Genomic DNA, 20,436 nt, shown 5'->3' with positions numbered 1-20,436 from the left:
CTTCTGTCTCCTACCCCCTCTCTCTCTCACCCCTTCTCTCTCTCTCCTACCCCCCCTCTCTCTCTCCTGCCTCCTCTCACCCCCCTCTCTCGTACCCCTCTCTGTATTTCACCCTTCTCTCTCTCTTACTCCCCTCTCTCTCCTACCCCCACTCTGTTACTCCCTTCTTTCTCTCTCACCCCATCTTTCTCTTACTCCCCTCTCTCTCTTACTCCCCTTTCTCTCTCACTCATCTCCTCTGTCCTTCTCTCCCCCTCTTTCTCTTACTCCCCTCTCTCAACTACCCCCTCCCTCACCCCTTCTCTCTCTCTCACCCTTCTCTCTCACCCCCCTCTCCTACCCCTTTCTCTCTTTCCTACCCTCTTCTCTTTCTCCTACCCACCCTCCCTCTCTCTCTCCTACCCCTCTCTTCCTTCTCTCTTTCTCACCCCTCTCTCTCTTTCTCGCCCTTCTCTCCCTCACCCCTTCTCTCTCTCATCCCTTCTCTCTCACCCCCTCTCTCTTACTCCCATCTCTCTCCTACTCTCCTCTCTCTCATACCCACCCCCTCTCTCACCCCTTCTCTCTCTCTTACTCCCCTCTCTCTCTTACTCCCTCTCACCCCCTCTCTCTCACTCTCTTACCCCCCCCCTCTCTCTCTCTCTCTCACCACCTCTCTCTCTCTCTCTCTCTCTCTCTCTTACTCCCCTCTCTTACTCCCCCATCTCTCTATTACCCCCTCTACCACTCTCTCTTACTCCCCTCTCTTTTACTCCCCTCTCTTGCCCTCTCTCTCTTACTCCCTTCTCTCTCCTACCCACTCTCTCTCTCCCCCTTTCTTTCTCTTTGTTACTCCCCTCCCTCTCTTACTCCTCTCTCTCACCCCCCTTTCTGTCTCTTATCCTCCTCTTTCTCACCCTCCCCTCTCTCCCCCTTTCCCTCCTCTCACCACCTCTCTCTTTCACCCCCCCCCCCATACCCACCTTTCTCTCACCCTTTCCCTCTCTCTTGCTCCTCTTCATTCCCTCTCTCTAACCCCCCTCTTTCTTACCCACCTCTCTCTCACCCCTCCCTCCCTTACCTCCTTTCTCTCTCACCGCCTCTCCCTCTTAGCCCTCTGTTTCTTACTCCTCCTTTCTTTCACCCATCCCTCTCTATCACCACCCTCTCTCTCTCACCCCCCCTCTCTCTCAGCCCCCCTCTCTCTCTCACCCCCCCCCCTCTTACCCCCTTTCTCCCTCACTCCCCCTCTCCCTCTTAGCCCTCTCTCTTTCACCCCTCCCCCCTCTCTCTCTCACCCCTTTCTCTCTCATCCCCTTTCTCTCACCTCCCTCTCTCTCATCCCCCTCTCTCTTTCACCCCCGAGGGGGGGCAGGGTGGTGGTGCTGGCAACCCTGTCAGGAAGGAGCTGAGTGGGAGCCGAACAGCCACACAAGGCAATTATGCGGTTGAGTTGCGATATGTAGTAGGGGCTTTGTGTGGGTGTGGCTTGAGTGTGGGCAGGAACACAGGGGGGCCCCATGATCTTTTATTGCCCTATGAGCTGTCAGTCTGCCCCTGAGTATGAGTCATTTTGGCCATTTCGGGATATCAAAGTCTAATTTATAAGACAAGGCTGTTTCTGGGGCCCTAGCAAGATTGAAGTCTGTAACAGAGCGTATGAGGTTACAGGGTTCATTAATGTAAATAAAGTACTCTAAGTGAACCTGTCAGCCAATTTTATACACTTAAAAGTAAATATCCAGCCTAGGAGCAGACACCCCAATGCCTCCTCAGTGCCCTTCTGATTTAAAGTCCCGTTGTTCCCGGGGTTTGACTTTCAGGGGCCTTACTGACCACTAAGGCGCTCTTATTGCACCACAGAATGCATACAAACATCCAGAAAATCAAAACCCAATAACAAAGTGAAACTAAATCAGAGCTTTGCACAAAAAAGGACAAATGTACAGAGTCAGAAATCTCCTTGGTGGGGTCACAGAGAATGGTAAAAAATTCACTTACGTCTTATCCCGTCCTCACTCTAGCCAAAAAGTTCCATCTGGTGTTTCACTTAACATTTTTTTAAGAAAGGTTGTATTCTTTTGTGAATTGTGAGGCAATTAAAGGGTGTAGGCTCCATGCCACTTAGAGAAGATGACATCCTCACTTGTTTGGAAAGGCAACAAGTGGAAGTGTGCTTGTTCCAGGACACCACTTCCTCACCGAACAGCATCTGTCTTACAATGAGAGGAGGGGGTGTAACAGTCACATACATTTCCTAATCAAACATTCTTTGTCCAGGAGGTAAAATTGCAGGCTCCGTAGGGTGTCAAAGCAGCAGATTTCTGCACATCTGCACCTAGGATGTATTTCAAAGAAGCTTCTGGTCACCAGGGGCGGACTGACCATTTGGAAACTCGGGCACTGCCTGAGGGCCCGTGGTCAGTAGGGGGCCCCATGAGATGCCCCTGGTGCCTTTTTCATAGGCTTTTTTGAGTTTGGGCAAGGACACAGGAGCCCCATGATCCCCTATTGCCCGGGGGCCCCACGAGTTGTCAGTCTGCCTCTGCTGGTCACCATTGATGGTTGTTTTATGAAAGTGTCTGTTTTTTTTTATCTTGTCATTTAAGCTCGCACACATTTATAAAAAGAATTCCACAACTCGTTTTAAAACAGACCTACCATCAGATATGTTTATGTAGTACTACCCCCAGGGGCGGACTGACAACTCATGGGGCCCCCAGGCAATAGGGGATCATGGGGCCCCTGTGTCCTCACCCACACTCAAACCACATCCAAAAAAGCCTATGAAAGGTACTAGGGTCATCTCATGGGGCCCCCTTCTGACCCTGGGCCCTCAGGCAGTGCCCGAATGCCCAAATGGTCAGTCCACCCCTGACTACCCCCTTAGAAGTTGCTAGAAGATTTGGGTCCCCCTATAGTCCTGCACAGACAAGCATCACAAAATTAGTCCTTAAGCTTTGGTTTTGTTTGTTTTTTTATTTATGGGATTTTAACTGGGATAGGGTTAGGGGTGTACAGGATACCCAAGGGTACTGATAAACTGAGGACAACTTCCTGGAGCTATTTACAAGCCTTTTCTGCAGCACAGTCTTTGTTGGAGAGCTAGCCAGCATCTCCTTAGTTTACCACCCCAGATCCTAGATAAACTTCTCTTCACCCAGCAATCTGGAGGTATCCCTGAACAGGGGATCCAGTTCCTGTCACTTTAAGAGGTAAATAGTCACTGGTAGATAGCTAATCTGGTTTCCCCCCAGAGTGCTCCTTCCTCTATCCGCCCAGGGGGGTGTAGGTGGACTCACTCAGATCCTCTCCTATGCTGCTTGTGGGTTGGTGGCTGCTACCAGGCCTATCAGCTGGGCTGCTTCTTCCCTGCCATACAGGTGGTCCTCTCTCAGGGGGCTGGTGAGCTCTGAGCTTTCCTCCTTTCCAGCTCCAGGCCTTCATGTAGGCCCCCTATCCCACTGGGCCTCCTCACAGCCTCCTTCCCTCAGCCTCATATCTTCCTCTGTATCTTCCACCTGAACTCTCCTGCTACAGATCAGGCTCCAACACTTTTAAGGGTGTCCAGCCCCTTGCCACCTCTTGTTGAGGATTGGCTAGGATCCCTCAAATGTGCAGCTAACCACTATTCAGATCAGAAAATGTATACTGTATACGGCGCGCTTGATGGAGCCACACCTCTGTAGCTGTAAGATAAAGGTGCCAGATGGATATCAGAGATGGATGGGAGCAGTAACACTTAGGCAGCTCTTCTTAGAGTGGAAGCAAGGCTCTAATGCAGTAACATGAAAAAGAGAGGAAGGTGCCTCTAAGTGCAGTATTGACAATTTATTCAGTAAACAATGGAAAATTTGAACTTACAAGATAAACGATTAAAAAGACTCACCGTGTGGTAATTAGATCCAGGTGGGACATCCAGCCGTCCAGCAGCAAACTCTGTCCATAGGATCAGGAAGTAGAGTCCAGGATGTGCCTGTGCATCAAAAATGAAGCTTGGAGAGCATAGTCAGATGTAGCAGGTGAAGGGGGCGGTAATGCATTTCAGAGCATGCTCAATAGGCTCCTTCTTCAGACCTCTTGAGTCTTTTTAACCGTTTATCTTGTAAGTGCAAATTTTCCATTGTTTACTGAATAAATTGTCAATACTGCATTTAGAGGCGCCTTCCTCTCTTTTTCTTGTCACTATTCAGATCAACCCACTGCCTCTAGGGCTTTCCTCAAAAAGCTCCAAAGCAGGGGGAAATTCCAGAGGCGCTGGTCTGCATAACCTATCAGCCCAGACCACAATTTGACCTTCTGGCTGCTACTCAGCCTTTCTCACTGACAGCTAAACTAGGAGGGTGCTACATTTAGATTAATGTGAACCTGTGGACAGCCTATGGACATTCAAGTATTTAAATATTTCTAACAAGCGGGAAATTAGTTTGAAACCAGCCTTCCCTGGCCTATGTTGCTGTATGCACTGTAGAGTAATTCATCCTCAAAATTCACAGCTGAAGCATTGTTCTACAAGATGGTTCTCTTAGCAGCTCTGCTCCCCCTCTTAGAGGACCTGGCCTGTGTTTGCATTAAAGATTAGAATGCTGGGTATTTCCATGCATCTGGACAGACCCTAAAAATCTTCCTATACCACCTCAAATATTTAAAAGCCTAAAGATGACAAAACTAAATCTGCAAACAATTTCCCCTCATCCCCCCTTCCTTCCCCCTTTTTAAACTTAACTCTCTATCCCCCTTTTATTTATTCCCCTTTCCTTCTTCCCTAAATCAAACCTGGGAATACTGGGTCCCAAAATGCAATAACTTTTGTAGCTCAACTACTGAATATCTAGATGCACTAAATGCTGGTTCACACTGCATATCACATGTGATTCGCACAGGAATTGCACTACATTCCTGTGCAAATCACATGTGATTTATGTGCGGTGCAATTTGAGCCATACATTGTGTATGGCTCAAATTGCACCACATTCACACCAGAATCGTGCAGGACCCTTTCTTTGTCTGCACCCATGCAACCCGATTCTGCACTGCATTTTGCAAACTGATTTTGGGGTATCGTTAACTTAACATACAAACCTTCAGCGGTTCGCATGAACGGGTTGCGATTATGATGTGGTGTGCGAATCGCACAGAAACCTGCATCAGTGTGAACTTAAAGTGGTTCTAAAGTTAAAATGTTTTTTCACCTAAACCACTTTGTTACCTATATCACCTATTTATCACCCTGTGGCTTACAGTATGCTTTGGGATCTTCCCGCCAACGTTATCAGCAATTGTAACTTCTGTTTGAACCTTCTGTACTAAATGTACTGTAATGCATATTCTCACACTTTTATGCATTGCTTGCTTCTCAGGGGTAAACCAAATAAAAACGATTGAAACAGAAAAGATTTTTTTACCTTATTGCATTCCCAGCAATAAAGTTAAAAAATGTTTTAGCATTTTCTGTGGGAACCCCTCCAAACACTTACCTGTATCCTGTATTGATCCAGTGCTGTGTTCAGCTGCCTTTGGTCTCTCCTCTCTTCCCTTTCTCACAGGTTTTGCTGAGGCAGCGGAAACCATTGGCTCCTGCTGCTGTGGATCAAATCCTGTGAACAGAAAGCTGGGGAGCAGGGCTGAGCCACGCCATTTGTCTTTATGGACACACACAGCCCAGCTCAGGAGTGGGCCCACATGAGTGCCCCCATAGAAAGTGGCTTGCTATAGGGGGACTTGGGGAAGAGGTGGAGCGGAGAGTGCTGGTGTTGGACCCCAGAAGAGGAGATAGGGGCAACTCTGTGCAATACTATTGCACAGAGCAGGTAAGTATAACTATTATTATTTAAATTATTATCCGCTGACACCCATCAGCATTCGATCCGATCCTGTACGCCAAAAACATATGGATGGGGATCCGTTCCCTATCCATCTGGCAGATTGGATCAGATAACAGTTGGGTGAAAACGGACAAGCGGTCCATTTCCATCCGAATGCCGCATAAGAAAAAGCAGGCTGTGTCTGTGTCCCCTCTGCAGCAGTGGAGCGGACACAGACCTATCATCAGCTTGCATAGCAGGGATCAGCGGAGAGATTCTCTGCTGAGCAAATGGATCCACTGGCGGGTCTGCCCCGTCTGAAAGGGGCCTTACAATCACATTTTTTATTTTAAGCTTTTATTAATTCCTCCACAGAGTCATCCAGTAAGTACAAGACAGTGTCAATTTATAGAATTCATGCCAACTCAGAGACAGACCGGAGAATACATAACATAACAACAATTTTGACAAAATATTTCAGAAAAATCTCCTTATAGTATGACAAGACAATGGCATGTCACTGGGGCATTCTGAAGCTCAACGGCATAGAAAGACCAAAGTTTTTGAAAAAAACTATGGAAAACAAAAAGGGACACTAGTACAATAAAGAAGAGGAAAAAACAGGGGAATAAGCAGACCCATATAAGCATATTACATCAGGTATGTGGGAAGGGAAGCTAATGGGGAAAAAAGGACTAGGAGAAGGGAAAAACAGCAGGGCCTTTCACTGTCACACTATATAATTTATAAACAATTTAGAAATTAACAATCCGAACACTGAGCAGTTTACACCACTAACAATTTACACCATTCAGTGTATAATCATTAAGCACTACTCTACATATTGTCTTTTTCTAACTGATACATCAGCTACATTTTTTCTAATTTCCTCATAAAACAGACTTGTTTTACAACTCCTGTATTTATTGACGCCCTGGTGTCTATTGCTTATAATATTGTTTTCTAACAGAAACTACTCACATATGTGATCCTTTATCAAACCCTCAAGTATCTACTATAGATGTTAAACTTACAGGTCTGTTCCTTAACCCCTTTCCGCCTGCGCCTCCTGGCCTTTTAAGGGTTTCAGAAGCCGGGAGGCGGGTGGGGTTTTAGGGTCATGTGACCTCCGTGATTCCCTGTCACAGTAGTCACATGATCGGGAAAGGTCCCGATTGCAAGAGGAGATCGGGACCTTTCCGTGAGTAACAGACATGTGTGGGTGCGTGCTCTCAGCACATGGTTTTCTTAATTGCACGCAAATGTGCGGCCGCTCGGCGTTAAGGCCCAGACGCCGAGAGGCCGCACATTTGCGTGCGGCCTGCGCCAAGAGGTTAAACTCTTACACTCCCTACTAACTTGTCCTTTTCCTTGGGGATCCTTGAGATCCTCTGTACGTCCTTCTCCACCTGAAACCCCAAGGCCTTTCAAAACACCAGTTCAAGTTGGCTACGTACGTATTATTGGCAGCCAAACAAACTGTAGCAAAGATCTGTAAACAACAATTTCAGACAAAGTCCAGACTTTTTCCTGGTAAACGAAAAACACTCTAGCATGCTCTTTGACACTCACAAGAGATTATCAAAACATGGACTCAATGGATCCAACATGCCCATCCGGCCATATCAATAGATAATTTAATTTCACGTTAACTCTGGTGGCCCCACAACCCAGACCCAGGCGCTTTAGATGTTCTCTTCTAGATCTTATCTTGTCTACTTCTTCTCCCCCCCCCCTTTTTTTTTTTATTATTGGCTCTTCCGCAGGGATGAATCATAATATGTTCTATATTTTTTTATTCCAATATATACTTTATGCATTTCAAATGTTGTTATTCTTTCACTGTTGTCAGCCGCTCGGCAATGGGTGTACAGTATTCTTGTGTCCTTCTGCTGCAGTAATGACTTGATGCGTTTTGTTGTTTCAGTTATCTCTCCTTTGACATACAAATTGCTTGCTTGCACCTATAGATGTATGTTCCAATGCACAACCGCAAATGACTGTTCCAGTTAATCTCTACTTCATGGTTTATGTACACGATAGCAGTTGCATTTGAATCACTTAAACTAAAATTATTCAATAAAAATGTATTGAAAGGAAACTTACAGGTCTGTAGTTACTCGGTGAAGACTTTGATCCCTTGACACCATATTGATCTTACTCCAACACACTGGTACCAAGCCAGTCAATAATCTAGTCTAGAAATTAGAAATTATGGAGTTAACTTCTTTTAGAACATGTAGATTTAAGGCATCAGATCCAGGTGCTTTGTTTCACTTTGTTTTGTCTGTTCTTCAATTAATTTGAGGTTGGGGCAATTTCATTACCATTGTGTACATCAGCACCATCTCTTTCCTTTGCATACAGTGAGCTCTAGAACGTGATAGATAAACCTATTATTTTATCCACTTATATTTTTCATTTTGTTGTAATTTTTGTGACTTATCAATAAATAAGTGATGTATTCTATCATATTTCCGTAAATTGCTGCTTCTATAGTCTTGTTATTGGTTTCAATAAGTCTCTGGAATTCATAATGAACTGGAAAGAGTCTAAAAGAGAGATATTACCTAACAAGGACTGGGACTGAGTGCGTGGCATGACCTCTTTTACTGCTGCATATACTGATCCAACATGGCATCTATAACTCTCTCAGTGACATCACTGTCAGTGTTAAACCTGGTACACACTGAGAAGCTCACGAGGAGGTCTCTGTACTAACAATGTGATGTTAATACAGGCATTTCTCTGCTGAGCTACCCCCCTACCAGAAGACACTGGTCAGCGCTCACAGCCATTGCCTGAGAGTGCTGATTGGATGGCAATAGGCTCCTGATTTTACAGCAAGGTCGTTCGTTAGGAGTTGGCTGTGAGATTGGCTTCTGTCAAACAAGGACCTATAAACATGGGCTGAATGTTGGTTGGTATATACTGTGCCGGCTGATTTTGGCCAATATTTGGCTTGTGTGTACGGGGCTTTAGGTCTCATTTCTCAGATATTTGACAGCCAGGACTGTTGTGATTGATGAATAAATTCCTAAACCATAATCCTTATCTACTAGAAATACAAGACATTTCTTTTGTGGCTAGAATTCTTCCTTAAAGATAGTTGTGCACTTCCAGTGCCTAGGCACTCTTGTTCCTTAATAGATGTTTATCTGCAGTGTAAGATCTAAATCAAACACTGCCACCTCTGACTGCTAGTCTTTTAGGATTTAGCCTGGGTTCACACTGCAGAATACGCAGCGTTTTCTGTGCAAATTCCGCACCGCATCTGAATCGCACCCCTTTCATTCTAACTAGAGATGAGCGAATCGAACCAGGCGAAGTGGAATTCGATTCGAATTTCAGGAAAAATTCAATTCGCGTCGAATCCGAATATTAGCCTACTTCGGGTGCGCGAATCGGATTTTTCCCGATCAGTCGGCTAAAGTGTCCCTGCAGAGAGCTCCGCTATTTCTGACAGTTCTCTGACAGTTCCTTCACATGTACAGCGGTTGAAACATTGTATCTATTTGTTTCCATTTAGGATACAGATGTTTTTATTCGGAAACAGATACAATGTTTCAACCGCTGTAAATGTGAAAGTCAGAGAACTGTCAGAAATAGAGGAACTCTGCAGATACACTTTTTGCCGGTTTGGAATTATTCTTATTTTCATCCTACTTCTTCTTCTTCTTCTTCATCCTCATCCTCAGAAGAAGAAGAAGAGGATGAGGATGAAGAAGAAGAAGAAGAAGTAGGATGAAAATAAGAAGAATTCCAAGCCGGCAAAAAGTGTATCTGCAGAGCTCCTCTAAGTGTATCTGCAGAATAGAGGAGCTCTGCAGATACACTTTTTGCCGGCTTGGAATTCTTCTTAATTTCATCCTACTTCTTCTTCTTCTTCCTCTTCATCCTCATCCTCTTCTTCTTCTTCTGAGGATGAGGATGAAGAAGAAGAAGAAGAAGTAGGATGAAAATAAGAAGAATTCCAAGCCGGCAAAAAGTGTATCTGCAGAGCTCCTCTAAGTGTATCTGCAGAATAGAGGAGCTCTGCAGATACACTTTTTGCCGGCTTGAAATTCTTCTTATTTTCATCCTACTTCTTCTTCTTCTTCCTCTTCATCCTCATCCTCATCCTCTTCTTCTTCTTCTGAGGATGAGGATGAAGAAGAAGAAGTAGGATGAAAATAAGAAGAATTCCAAGCCGGCAAAAAGTGTATCTGCAGAGCTCCTCTATTCTGCAGATACACTTAGAGGAGCTCTGCAGATACACTTTTTGCCGGCTTGGAATTCTTCTTATTTTCATCCTACTTCTTCTTCTTCTTCTTCTTCCTCTTCATCCTCATCCTCATCCTCTTCTTCTGAGGATGAGGATGAAGAAGAAGAAGAAGAAGTAGGATGAAAATAAGAAGAATTCCAAGCCGGCAAAAAGTGTATCTGCAGAGCTCCTCTAAGTGTATCTGTAGAATAGAGGAGCTCTGCAGATACACTTTTTGCCGGCTTGGAATTCTTCTTATTTTCATCCTACTTCTTCTTCTTCTTCTTCTTCCTCTTCATCCTCATCCTCATCCTCTTCTTCTTCTTCTGAGGATGAGGATGAAGAAGAAGAAGAAGAAGAAGAAGTAGGATGAAAATAAGAAGAATTCCAAGCCGGCAAAAAGTGTATCTGCAGAGCTCCTCTATTCTGCAGATACACTTAGAGGAGCTCTGCAGATACACTTTTTGCCGGCTTGGAATTCTTCTTATTTTCATCCTACTTCTTCTTCTTCTTCATCCTCATCCTCATCCTCAGAAGAAGAAGAAGATGAGGATGAGGATGAAGAAGAAGAAGAAGAAGAAGGATGAAAATAAGAAGAATTCCAAGCCGGCAAAAAGTGTATCTGCAGAGCTCCGCTAAGTGTATCTGCAGAGCTCCGCTATTTCTGACAGTTCTGTGACATTCCCTCCATACAGCGGTTGAAACATTGTATCTATTTGTTTCCATAAATGGAAACAAATAGATACAATGTTTCAACCGCTGTATGGAGGGAATGTCACAGAACTGTCAGAAATAGCCTATTTCTGACAGTTCTGTGACATTCCCTCCATACAGCTGTTGAAACATTGTATCTATTTGTTTCCATAAATGGAAACAAATAGATACAATGTTTCAACCGCTGTATGGAGGGAATGTCACAGAACTGTCAGAAATAGCCTATTTCTGACAGTTCTGTGACATTCCCTCCATACAGCGGCTGAAACATTGTATCTATTTGTTTCCATAAATGGAAACAAATAGATACAATGTTTCAACCGCTGTATGGAGGGAATGTCACAGAACTGTCAGAAATAGCGGAGCTCTGCAGATACACTTAGCGGAGCTCTGCAGATAGATACAGCGGTTGAAACATAGGCTATGTTTCAACCGCTGTATGGAGTGAATGTCAGAGAACTGTCAGAAATAGCCTATTTCTGACAGTTCTTTGACATTCACTCCATACAGCGGTTGAAACATAGCCTATGTTTCAACCGCTGTATCTATCTGCAGAGCTCCGCTAAGTGTATCTGCAGAGCTCCGCTATTTCTGACAGTTCTGTGACATTCCCTCCATACAGCGGTTGAAACATTGCATCTATTTGTTTCCATTTATGGAAACAAATAGATACAATGTTTCAACCGCTGTATGGAGTGAATGTCACAGAACTGTCAGAAATAGCCTATTTCTGACAGCTCTGTGACATTCACTCCATACAGCGGTTTCAACATAAATGGAAACAAATAGATACAATGTTTCAACCGCTGTATGGAGGGAATGTCACAGAACTGTCAGAAATAGCCTATTTCTGACAGTTCTGTGACATTCCCTCCATACAGCGGTTGAAACATTGTATCTATTTGTTTCCTTCTCCTTCTTCTCATCCTTCTCCTTCTTCTCATCCTTCTCCTTCTTCTCATCCTTCTTCTCATCCTTCTCCTTCTTCTCATCCTTCTCCTTCTTCTCATCCTTCTCCTTCTCCTTCTTCTCATCCTTCTCCTTCTTCTCATCCTTCTCCTTCTCCTTCTTCTCATCCTTCTCCTTCTCCTTCTTCTCATCCTTCTCCTTCTCCTTCTTCTCATCCTTCTCCTTCTCCTTCTTCTCATCCTTCTCCTTCTTCTCATCCTTCTCCTTCTTCTCATCCTTCTCCATCTTCTCATCCTTCTCCTTCTCCTTCTTCTCATCCTTCTCCTTCTTCTCATCCTTCTCCTTCTTCTCATCCTTCTTCTCATCCTTCTCCTTCTTCTCATCCTTCTTCTCATCCTTCTCCTTCTTCTCATCCTTCTTCTTCTTCTCATCCTTCTCCTTCTTCTCATCCTTCTCCTTCTTCTCATCCTTCTTCTCATCCTTCTCCTTCTTCTCATCCTTCTCCTTCTTCTCATCCTTCTCCTTCTTCTCATCCTTCTCCTTCTCCTTCTTCTCATCCTTCTCCTTCTTCTCATCCTTCTCCTTCTTCTCATCCTTCTCCTTCTCCTTCTTCTCATCCTTCTCCTTCTTCTCATCCTTCTCCTTCTCCTTCTTCTCATCCTTCTCCTTCTTCTCATCCTTCTCCTTCTTCTCATCCTTCTCCTTCTCCTTCTTCTCATCCTTCTCCTTCTCCTTCTTCTCATCCTTCTCCTTCTCCTTCTTCTCATCCTTCTCCTTCTTCTCATCCTTCTCCTTCTCCTTCTTTTCATCCTTCTCCTTCTCCTTCTTCTCATCCTTCTCCTTCTTCTCATCCTTCTCCTTCTTCTCATCCTTCTCCTTCTCCTTCTTCTCATCCTTCTCCTTCTCCTTCTTCTCATCCTTCTCCTTCTCCTTCTTCTCATCCTTCTCCTTCTCCTTCTTCTCATCCTTCTCCTTCTCCTTCCTCATCTCCAAGGGCATTTAAATTAAAGGTACAGTGTTCTGCACTAATTTAAAGGCTCTCTGAAGCCTAGAAACCCTTTTAATAAGTTAAATTCGTAGCGAATTAATTCGCATCGAATCAAATTTCTTCCTCAAATTCGGCGAATCAGCCGAATCGAATTTTTGAATAATTCGCTCATCTCTAATTCTAACCACTGCGGGTGTGTATGGTAAGTTACCAACACCTCAAAATCGGTCCGCAAAATGTGGTGCAATGTCCAGAATTGGATCACATAAGTGTGAATACCCATGCAATCCGATTCTAGTACGGACCAAAAAGGGGTCCTGCACCTTTTTGGTGTGGGTGCACTGCGATTTGAGTCATACAAAATGTATGGCTCCAATCTCAGAGCACACAAATCGCATGTGATTTGCACTGGAATGCGGTGCCATTCCTGTGTGAATCACATGCGATGAACCGTGGGTTAGGTGGCAGTCCTGCCCCTAATATGAGAGGGGCACCATGGGAAAGAGGTGATATATTACTTGTCAAAAAGCTGGTAAAGAAGTAGCAATTACTGGTAGAAGCAGTCTCCTGTATTCCCTGTGGTGTTGGACCATCAAGGCCCAGGATGTAGTCACAAGGCTTTTAGAGATGTGCTTCCTCCTTGGTGGAGAACTGGATGGTGCAAGAGGACTTTACATGGGACTACTCACATCCCCTTGTTTGGCGATGCTGGACTCAGGGACACCCCTCCTGTAGGTATAGCCTCTCCTCTCATCTATATTCTCTCTGAACTCTACTATGGACTGTTAGCAGCCTTAAAGCTGTGTGCTGTTGCCCCTCATGGGAGGCTGACTTGTACAGTACTTTACATCATTAATTTAGTAAACTGTTGAAAAGGCACTTTTTCGTGTGGACTACTCTTTCCTCTAATCTATATGGGAACAACTTCTAGAAATGGCCCTTTGCCTTGGGGTCACAATGGAGTCTATTGCCATCTAATCCTAGTACAGGTGTACATTTAGAGAAGTGCTAGTTATATCAGGCTGAGTTGCTTTACATGTGTTTTCTGACTGACCAGTGCCGGGATACTAGGGGCCCCATGTTCTTAGTACTCCACCAGATTAAGGGAGCCACCTGAGTGCCAGGTAGCAACGGGTTAAAGAGCAATTGTGCTCCCCTGCTACAAAATATCACTACTGTACTGCTCACTATTCTGCTCTGGAGAGAAAGCTGTGGCTGAGGACCTTCAAAACAGGAATCTCTCTGTTTCTGCTTTGTTCATTCCATAAATTTGTGCTTACCCCACCTCTCCTTCCTAAATATGATTTCACCAGTCATCAGATCACCAGTCTTCAGAAGTGCACCTCTGACATGACAATGCAAAGCCCTAAGGCATGGTAAGTCAGTAATGGGGAATAGATCAGAAGCAAGGAAATCACAGGCAAATATTGGTCACTAGTTCTTTGCTCTTCTGTTGCTTTTAGGACATAATTTCCACAGCATCACTCCTTTTCAATGTAGTACTACCCCCTTAAGGGTTGCTTAGTAAGTTCTTTTGTGTTCCCTGTCAATCCGGACTACCTTTTGAAAGCCCTAGCTCTGCTGACACCATCGTGCTCTTGTTCCCACAATAATCCACACCTGTAAAATGAACTCACACACAAAGTAGTATGAATCAATATGAAGTTTTTATTGGCATTGAATATAACTTGGTAAAAAAGAACAGGATAACATAGGTATATGTAGCAAAGATACTCAATTTTAAGAAAAAATAACAACATTCACAATGAAATACCTGTAACTGTAGCAGGCCTGTTTTCAGAAACAATCCAATGCCTCAAGTCTAAGGAGACTATTGAATCCCCAATGAACAAAAGAAACAACTATCAAACATTTAGGCTCAGTGTGGGTCCTCAGAATTAGACGACAAGGTTTAACTGTGAAGTGAAGAGAGCTCTTGTCAGGGATCCCGGGTCCTTGGCGGTGCGCGCATGCGCAGACCGCCGATCCGTCCCAGCCGGCGAGCGCAGAGTCCTCGGCGATCGCGGCGGCCGCGCATGCACAGTAGCGATCGCGGCCGCACCAATGGGAGAGCAGGGCGCTCTATTTAAAGCTGCCCTGTGCATCTCCAAGTTGCCGCAAGGTCTTGTTCCTGTCCTGTAAGTACGCTTCCTTGTTGCCAAACTCTGCCTGTTCTGTTTATGCTGACCTTCTCCTGCTCTGACCCCGGCTCATCCCTGACCATCCTTCTGCCTGACCCTCTGTACCGCGCTGCCCGCTACCTGCTGAACCTGGCTTGTGACCCCGACCATTCTCCGCTTACTCCCCCTGTACCACGCTGCCCGCACAATACCGACCCGGCTAGTCTGACCTCGACTACTCCTGATAGTTGCCCATCCATCCCGCTCGGATCGGGATCTGTCATCCCATCCATCCAGCTCGGATCGGGATCTGTCATCCCCTTCACAGCAGGCTCAACCCGGGCACATACCCTCAGCGGGACCCCTCTGCCACCGCCGGGGGTGCCCAGGGACGCGACCTGGTTTCAGTCTTGCACCAAGTCCATCCCCACCATCAGGGGCCCTGGTGAAAAGGCAGACTGGGACTTAGACTCCGCGTCCTGGGAAACCCCGTGCCGTGGACCACTAGAGATCCCGTTGGGCGGAGCCTGACAGCTCTCATTTGTAATTGACCAATCTCCCTTTAATATTACTATAAATAGTCTTCTGCACACTTGTTAGGGCCCAGTTGGAATGAGGCTGAATTAGGGTGTAAATAATAATTCCTCAAACTAGTAACACAGAAATAATGAGGAAGATAAGTGGGATTTAACACTTTTCCTTGTGCTGATAGTGAATTAATGTAGGGTCCCCTTTAAAGTCCTAGATAAAAGGCAGACTTGAAGCGGTGAAAGGTAATAATTGGCATAAATGTCTTTGGGCAAGGATACCTCTCTCTGGATGTCAAAGGCCAAGGGCAAAAGTAATATGGATCCTGCTATCTGCTGGAAAAGGGAGCTTGTTGTTTCAGTTTGCACTGCTATGTTCTGACATCTAATTGTATGTCCTGTGGTCAGCTTGTATAATGAGACTGTGATGCAGATGTTTCCCAACAGGAGTGGTTGGGAGAACTAGGCAGCAACTTGAGACAACTATATGTAATGTTCACAACTACAGTATATGCAAGTGGATAGCTGGGGTGATGAAACTGTCAGTGTTCACTTGATAAGTGGATACTTGGAACTCTCTCACTCGATCAATATGGTTCGGCAGCTTGTAGTGGTCCAAATTATCTGGTAGATGAGCGCTCTGCTCACCATTCTAGTCCTGTTGTTCAGCATACAAGTTCCAGAGGGCTGTTCTGCCAATGTGAATGACCCTGAATAGCAGGTCGCCGCGATCTAATGTTCATTTTAAAGTACTGCATCTAATGCCATTTCAATGGGTTACATTAATATCACTAACAATTAAAAAAACTATTATTAATTTTCTTTTAAATATCAATCTTGGAAATGTAGCACAGATACAAAGCAGAGCTCTTCAGCCTTGCAAGTACCTTACCTGTTATATTGTTCTTACAGTCAAATGTGTAGATTTCCATCTTTTATACAAGACAGTCTTCTTATCTGCTTACCATACATGTACAGCCTGACAATACAGTATCTGTAAAATCTCCCTTATATGTACCAAACCTGTGTTATATGAGGACCATCTAAAATATAAAATCAATTTTTTCCACTCATACAGGGCGTAGCACTATATAGTTGTTTGTACAATCAGATTGTAACATGTGTGGTAAAGTTCACAGAGACTCATTGGAGAGGCAGTGAGCTTGTTACAGGAGCAGGGTGATGGAGATTCTGTGGAATCCAGGTTACAAACTGATGTGTGCTGTATGGGGTGATAGGTAATCCTTTTTTAGGCTTCAAACTGAAATGAAATTGCATCATTAAATGACAAGAATATGAAATTTAAATAGTGTAATGATTTATTAACTAAACTGAAAAATCCAAAAATATGAAGCCTGCTGGAGAGTCCTAAAGGAAAAATTGCTTTTTGTTTCTGTCTTCTAGAAATGAGCATTTCCCCAGTAAACAGACAACTATTCCTATTTATTATCCGGAAAAACCTGAACCGGGGGTTGATACCTCTGCTTATTATATTGGGAAATGTCACTTTCTCTATAACACAGGTAAGCACTTGTTTGCACAATCAATGAGTGCAGCACTGATGTCGGAATTGATTGACCACATAGGAAGTACAGAAGTTGCTTACAGCTCTTCAGTGGGTGGGGCCTAAGCTTTTACCTTTGTTACCCTCCTCTGAGAGGTTTCTAATTCATACTATGCTAGTGGGGAGAGATTAGGAAAAAGGGTGGCCCAGTTTTCATAAAAAAAGTGCACCTTGACTTCTTATAGCAAGGGGGTAAAATTGTAGTTCAATGGTCCAATCTGAATATTTGTTTTTTTTTTAGACAAACTCCTGGACCTTTTTTGGATATTATTGGGGGTTAGATGGATATGAAGCTGACTTGGTTACATGGTGTGGCAGGGCTCATTCCTGAAGTAGGAAGGAGTGAACACATATACAGTGGGGATCGAAAGTTTGGGCACCCCAGCTAAAAATTTGTATTAATGTGCATAAAGAAGCCAAGAAAAGATGGAAAAATCTCCAAAAGGCATCAAATTACAGATTAGACATTCTTATAATATGTCAACAAAAGTTAGATTTTATTTCCATCATTTGCACTTTCAAAATAACAGAAAACAAAAAAATGGCGTTTGCAAAAGTTTGGGCACCCTGCAGAGTTAATATCTTGTACTGCCCCCTTTGGCAAGTATCACAGCTTGTAAACGCTTTTTGTAGCCAGACAAGAGTCTTTCAATTCTTGTTTAAGGTATCTTTGCCCATTGTTCCTTACAAAAGTCTTCCAGTTCTTTGAGATCTCTGGGCTGTCTGTCACGCACTGCTCTTTTAAGGTCTATCCATAGATTTTCAATTATGTTGAGGTCAGGAGATTGTGAAGGCCATGGCAAAACCTTCAGTTTATGCCTCTTGATGTAATCCCCCGTGGATTTCGAGGTGTGTTTAGGATCATTATCCATTTGTAGAAGCAATCCTCTCTTTAACTTCAGCTTTTTCACAGATGGCATCAAGTTACCATCCAAAATTGGCTGAAATTTTATTGAATCCATTTTTCCTTCTACTCGTGAGATGTTCCCTGTGCCACTGGCTGCTACACAACCCCAAAGCATGATTGATCCAACCCCATGCTTAACAGTTGGACAGAGGTTCTTTTCATTAAATTCTGTGCCTCTTCTTCTCCAAACGTACCTTTGCTCATTCCGGCCAAAAAGTTCAATTTTAACCTCATCGATCCACAAAACTTGTTTCCAAAATGCATCAGGCTTGTCTATATGTTCATTTGCAAAGTTCAAACGATGTTTTTTGTGGTGAGGACGTAGAAGAGGTTTTCTTCTGATTACTCTTCCATGAAGACCATATTTGTACAAGTATCTCTTTATAGTGGAATAGTGTACCACAACTCCAGTGTCTGCCAGATCTTTCTGGAGGGATCGTGCAGTCAAACGTGGGTTTTGAATTGTTTTTCTCACAATCCTGCAAGCTGTTCTGTCTGATATTTTTCTTGGTCTTCCAGATCTTGCTTTAACTTCCACTGTTCCTGATGACTGCCATTTCTTAATTACATTCCGAACAGAGGATATTGACATCTGAAAACGCTTTGCTATCTTCTTATAGCCTTCTCCAGCTTTGTGAGCGTCAACTATTTTCAGTTTCAGTTTTCTAGACAACTGCTTAGAAGAACCCATGGTGCTGATTGTTGGGGCAAGGTCAGATGAGTCTGGGCATTTAAAACCTTTGAGATTGACATCACCTGGTCTTCCCAGACGATGATTGAGAACAATCCATGACACTGGCAGGTCTCAGCTTTGCAAAGGGGGCAGTGCATGCTATAAATTCTGCAGGGTGCCCAAACTTTTGCAGTCGCCATTTTTTTGTTTTGTGTTATTTTGAAAGTGTAAATGATGGAAATAAAATCTAACTTTTGTTGACATATTATAAGAATGTCTAATCTGTAATTTGATGCCTTTTGGAGATTTTTCCATCTTTCCTTGGCTTCTTTATGCACATTAATACAAATTTTTAGCTGGGGTGCCCAAACTTTCGATCCCCACTGTACTTGTACATATACTCCAGCCATTGCTTAGATGGAACATTTTTAAACATAATAAGGCCTTTTTTTTATAAAGATTTGTAAATTAATGGCTTTTGTTTCACTGCATTTAAAAAAATTAATTATACAATTTTGAGGGAAGTAGAAAAAAAAAATTGGCAAAGTTCTAAAAAGTATCACCTTTACCTTGCTGCACTAGGGTCCCGAGTTTTAATTCCAGCAGGCAACCATTTACATGGAGTTTGCATGTTTCCTTATGTTTCTGTGGTTTCCTCCCAACATCTAAAAATATAAGGGGAAGTTGATTGGCATCTCATATAAAGCCCCCAGAGTGTGGTAGAGACAATATACACTGTTGAAAAATAATAAAGGAACACTTTTTAATCAGAATATAGCATCAAGTCAATTAGACTCCTGGGATATTGATCTGGTCAGTTAAGTAGCAGAGGGGGTTATCAATCAGTTTCAGCTGCTTTGGTGTTAATGAAATTAACAACAGGTGCACTACATGGGCAACAATGAGAGGACCCCCAAAACAGGAATTGTTTTACAGGTGGAGGTCATTGACATTTTTTTCCCTACTCATCTTTTGTGACTTACATTTAGCTAGGGTCAGTGTCACTGCTGGTAGCATGAGGCGATACCTGGACCCTACAGAGATTGCACAAGTAGTCCAACTCCTCCAGGATGGCAAATCAATACGTGACCTTGCCAGAAGGTTTGCTGTGTCTCCCAGCACAGTCTCAAGAGCATGGAAGAGATTCCAGGAAACAGGCAGTTACTCTAGGCGAGCTGGACAGGGCCGTAGAAGGTCCTTAACCCATCAGCAGAACAGGTATCTGCTCTTTTGTGTAAGGAGGAACAGGATGAGCACTGCCAGAGCCCTACAAAATGACCTCCAGCAGGCCACTAGTGTGAATGTCTCTGACCAAACAATCAGAAACAGACTTCATGAGGGTAGCCTGAGGGCCCGACGCCCTCTAGTGGGCCCTGTGCTCACTGCCTGACACCATAGAGCTTGATTGGCATTTGCCATTGAACATCAGAATTAGTAGGTCCACCACTGGCACCCTGTGCTTTTCACAGATGAGAGCAGGTTCACCCATATGACAGACGTGAAAAGGTCTGGAGAAGCCATGGAGAACGTTATACTGCCTGTAACATCTTTCACCACGACCGTTTTGGTGGTGGGTCAGTGATGGTCTGAGGAGGTATATCCATGGAGGGAAGCACAGACCTCTACAGGATAGACAATGGCACCCTGACTGCCATTAGGTATCGGGATAAAATCCTTGGACCCATTGTCAGACTCTACGGTGGTGCAGTGGGTCCTGGATTCCTCCTGGTGCACGACAATGCCCGGCCTCATGTGGTGAGAGTATCCTGGAGGATGAAGGAATTGATATCATTGAATGGCGCCTGTGCTCGCCCGACCTAAATCCAATAGAACCCCTCTGGGATATCCTGTTTTGGTCCATCTGACACCGCCAGTTTGTACCTCACACTGTCCAGGAGCTCAGTGATGCCCTGGTCCAGATCTGGGAGGATATATCCCAGGACACCATCCGTTGTTTCATTGGAGCATACCCCGATGTTGTCAGGCATGCATACAAGCACTTGGGGGC

At 44.1% G+C, this 20,436-nt stretch overlaps 1 protein-coding gene across 1 annotated transcript in view; it reads left to right on the top strand.

Moving 5' to 3' along the window:
- ADAMTSL2 (ADAMTS like 2) overlaps positions 1-20,436 on the top strand; it is a 151,744-nt gene that overhangs the window by 15,056 nt on the left and 116,252 nt on the right. Inside the window, exon 3 of the mRNA XM_089677047.1 lies at positions 16,689-16,807. Coding sequence (XP_089533173.1) covers positions 16,691-16,807 — 117 coding nt within the window. The 5' untranslated portion in view covers positions 16,689-16,690. The remainder of the gene's footprint in view (positions 1-16,688; positions 16,808-20,436) is intronic.

This window comes from Staurois parvus, unplaced genomic scaffold, assembly GCF_062004578.1.
Source record: "Staurois parvus isolate SC_StPar_1 unplaced genomic scaffold, SC_StPar_1.0 ptg000176l, whole genome shotgun sequence".
Classification (NCBI taxonomy): domain Eukaryota; kingdom Metazoa; phylum Chordata; class Amphibia; order Anura; family Ranidae; genus Staurois; species Staurois parvus.
This window is presented reverse-complemented; position numbering and strand designations above follow the sequence as displayed.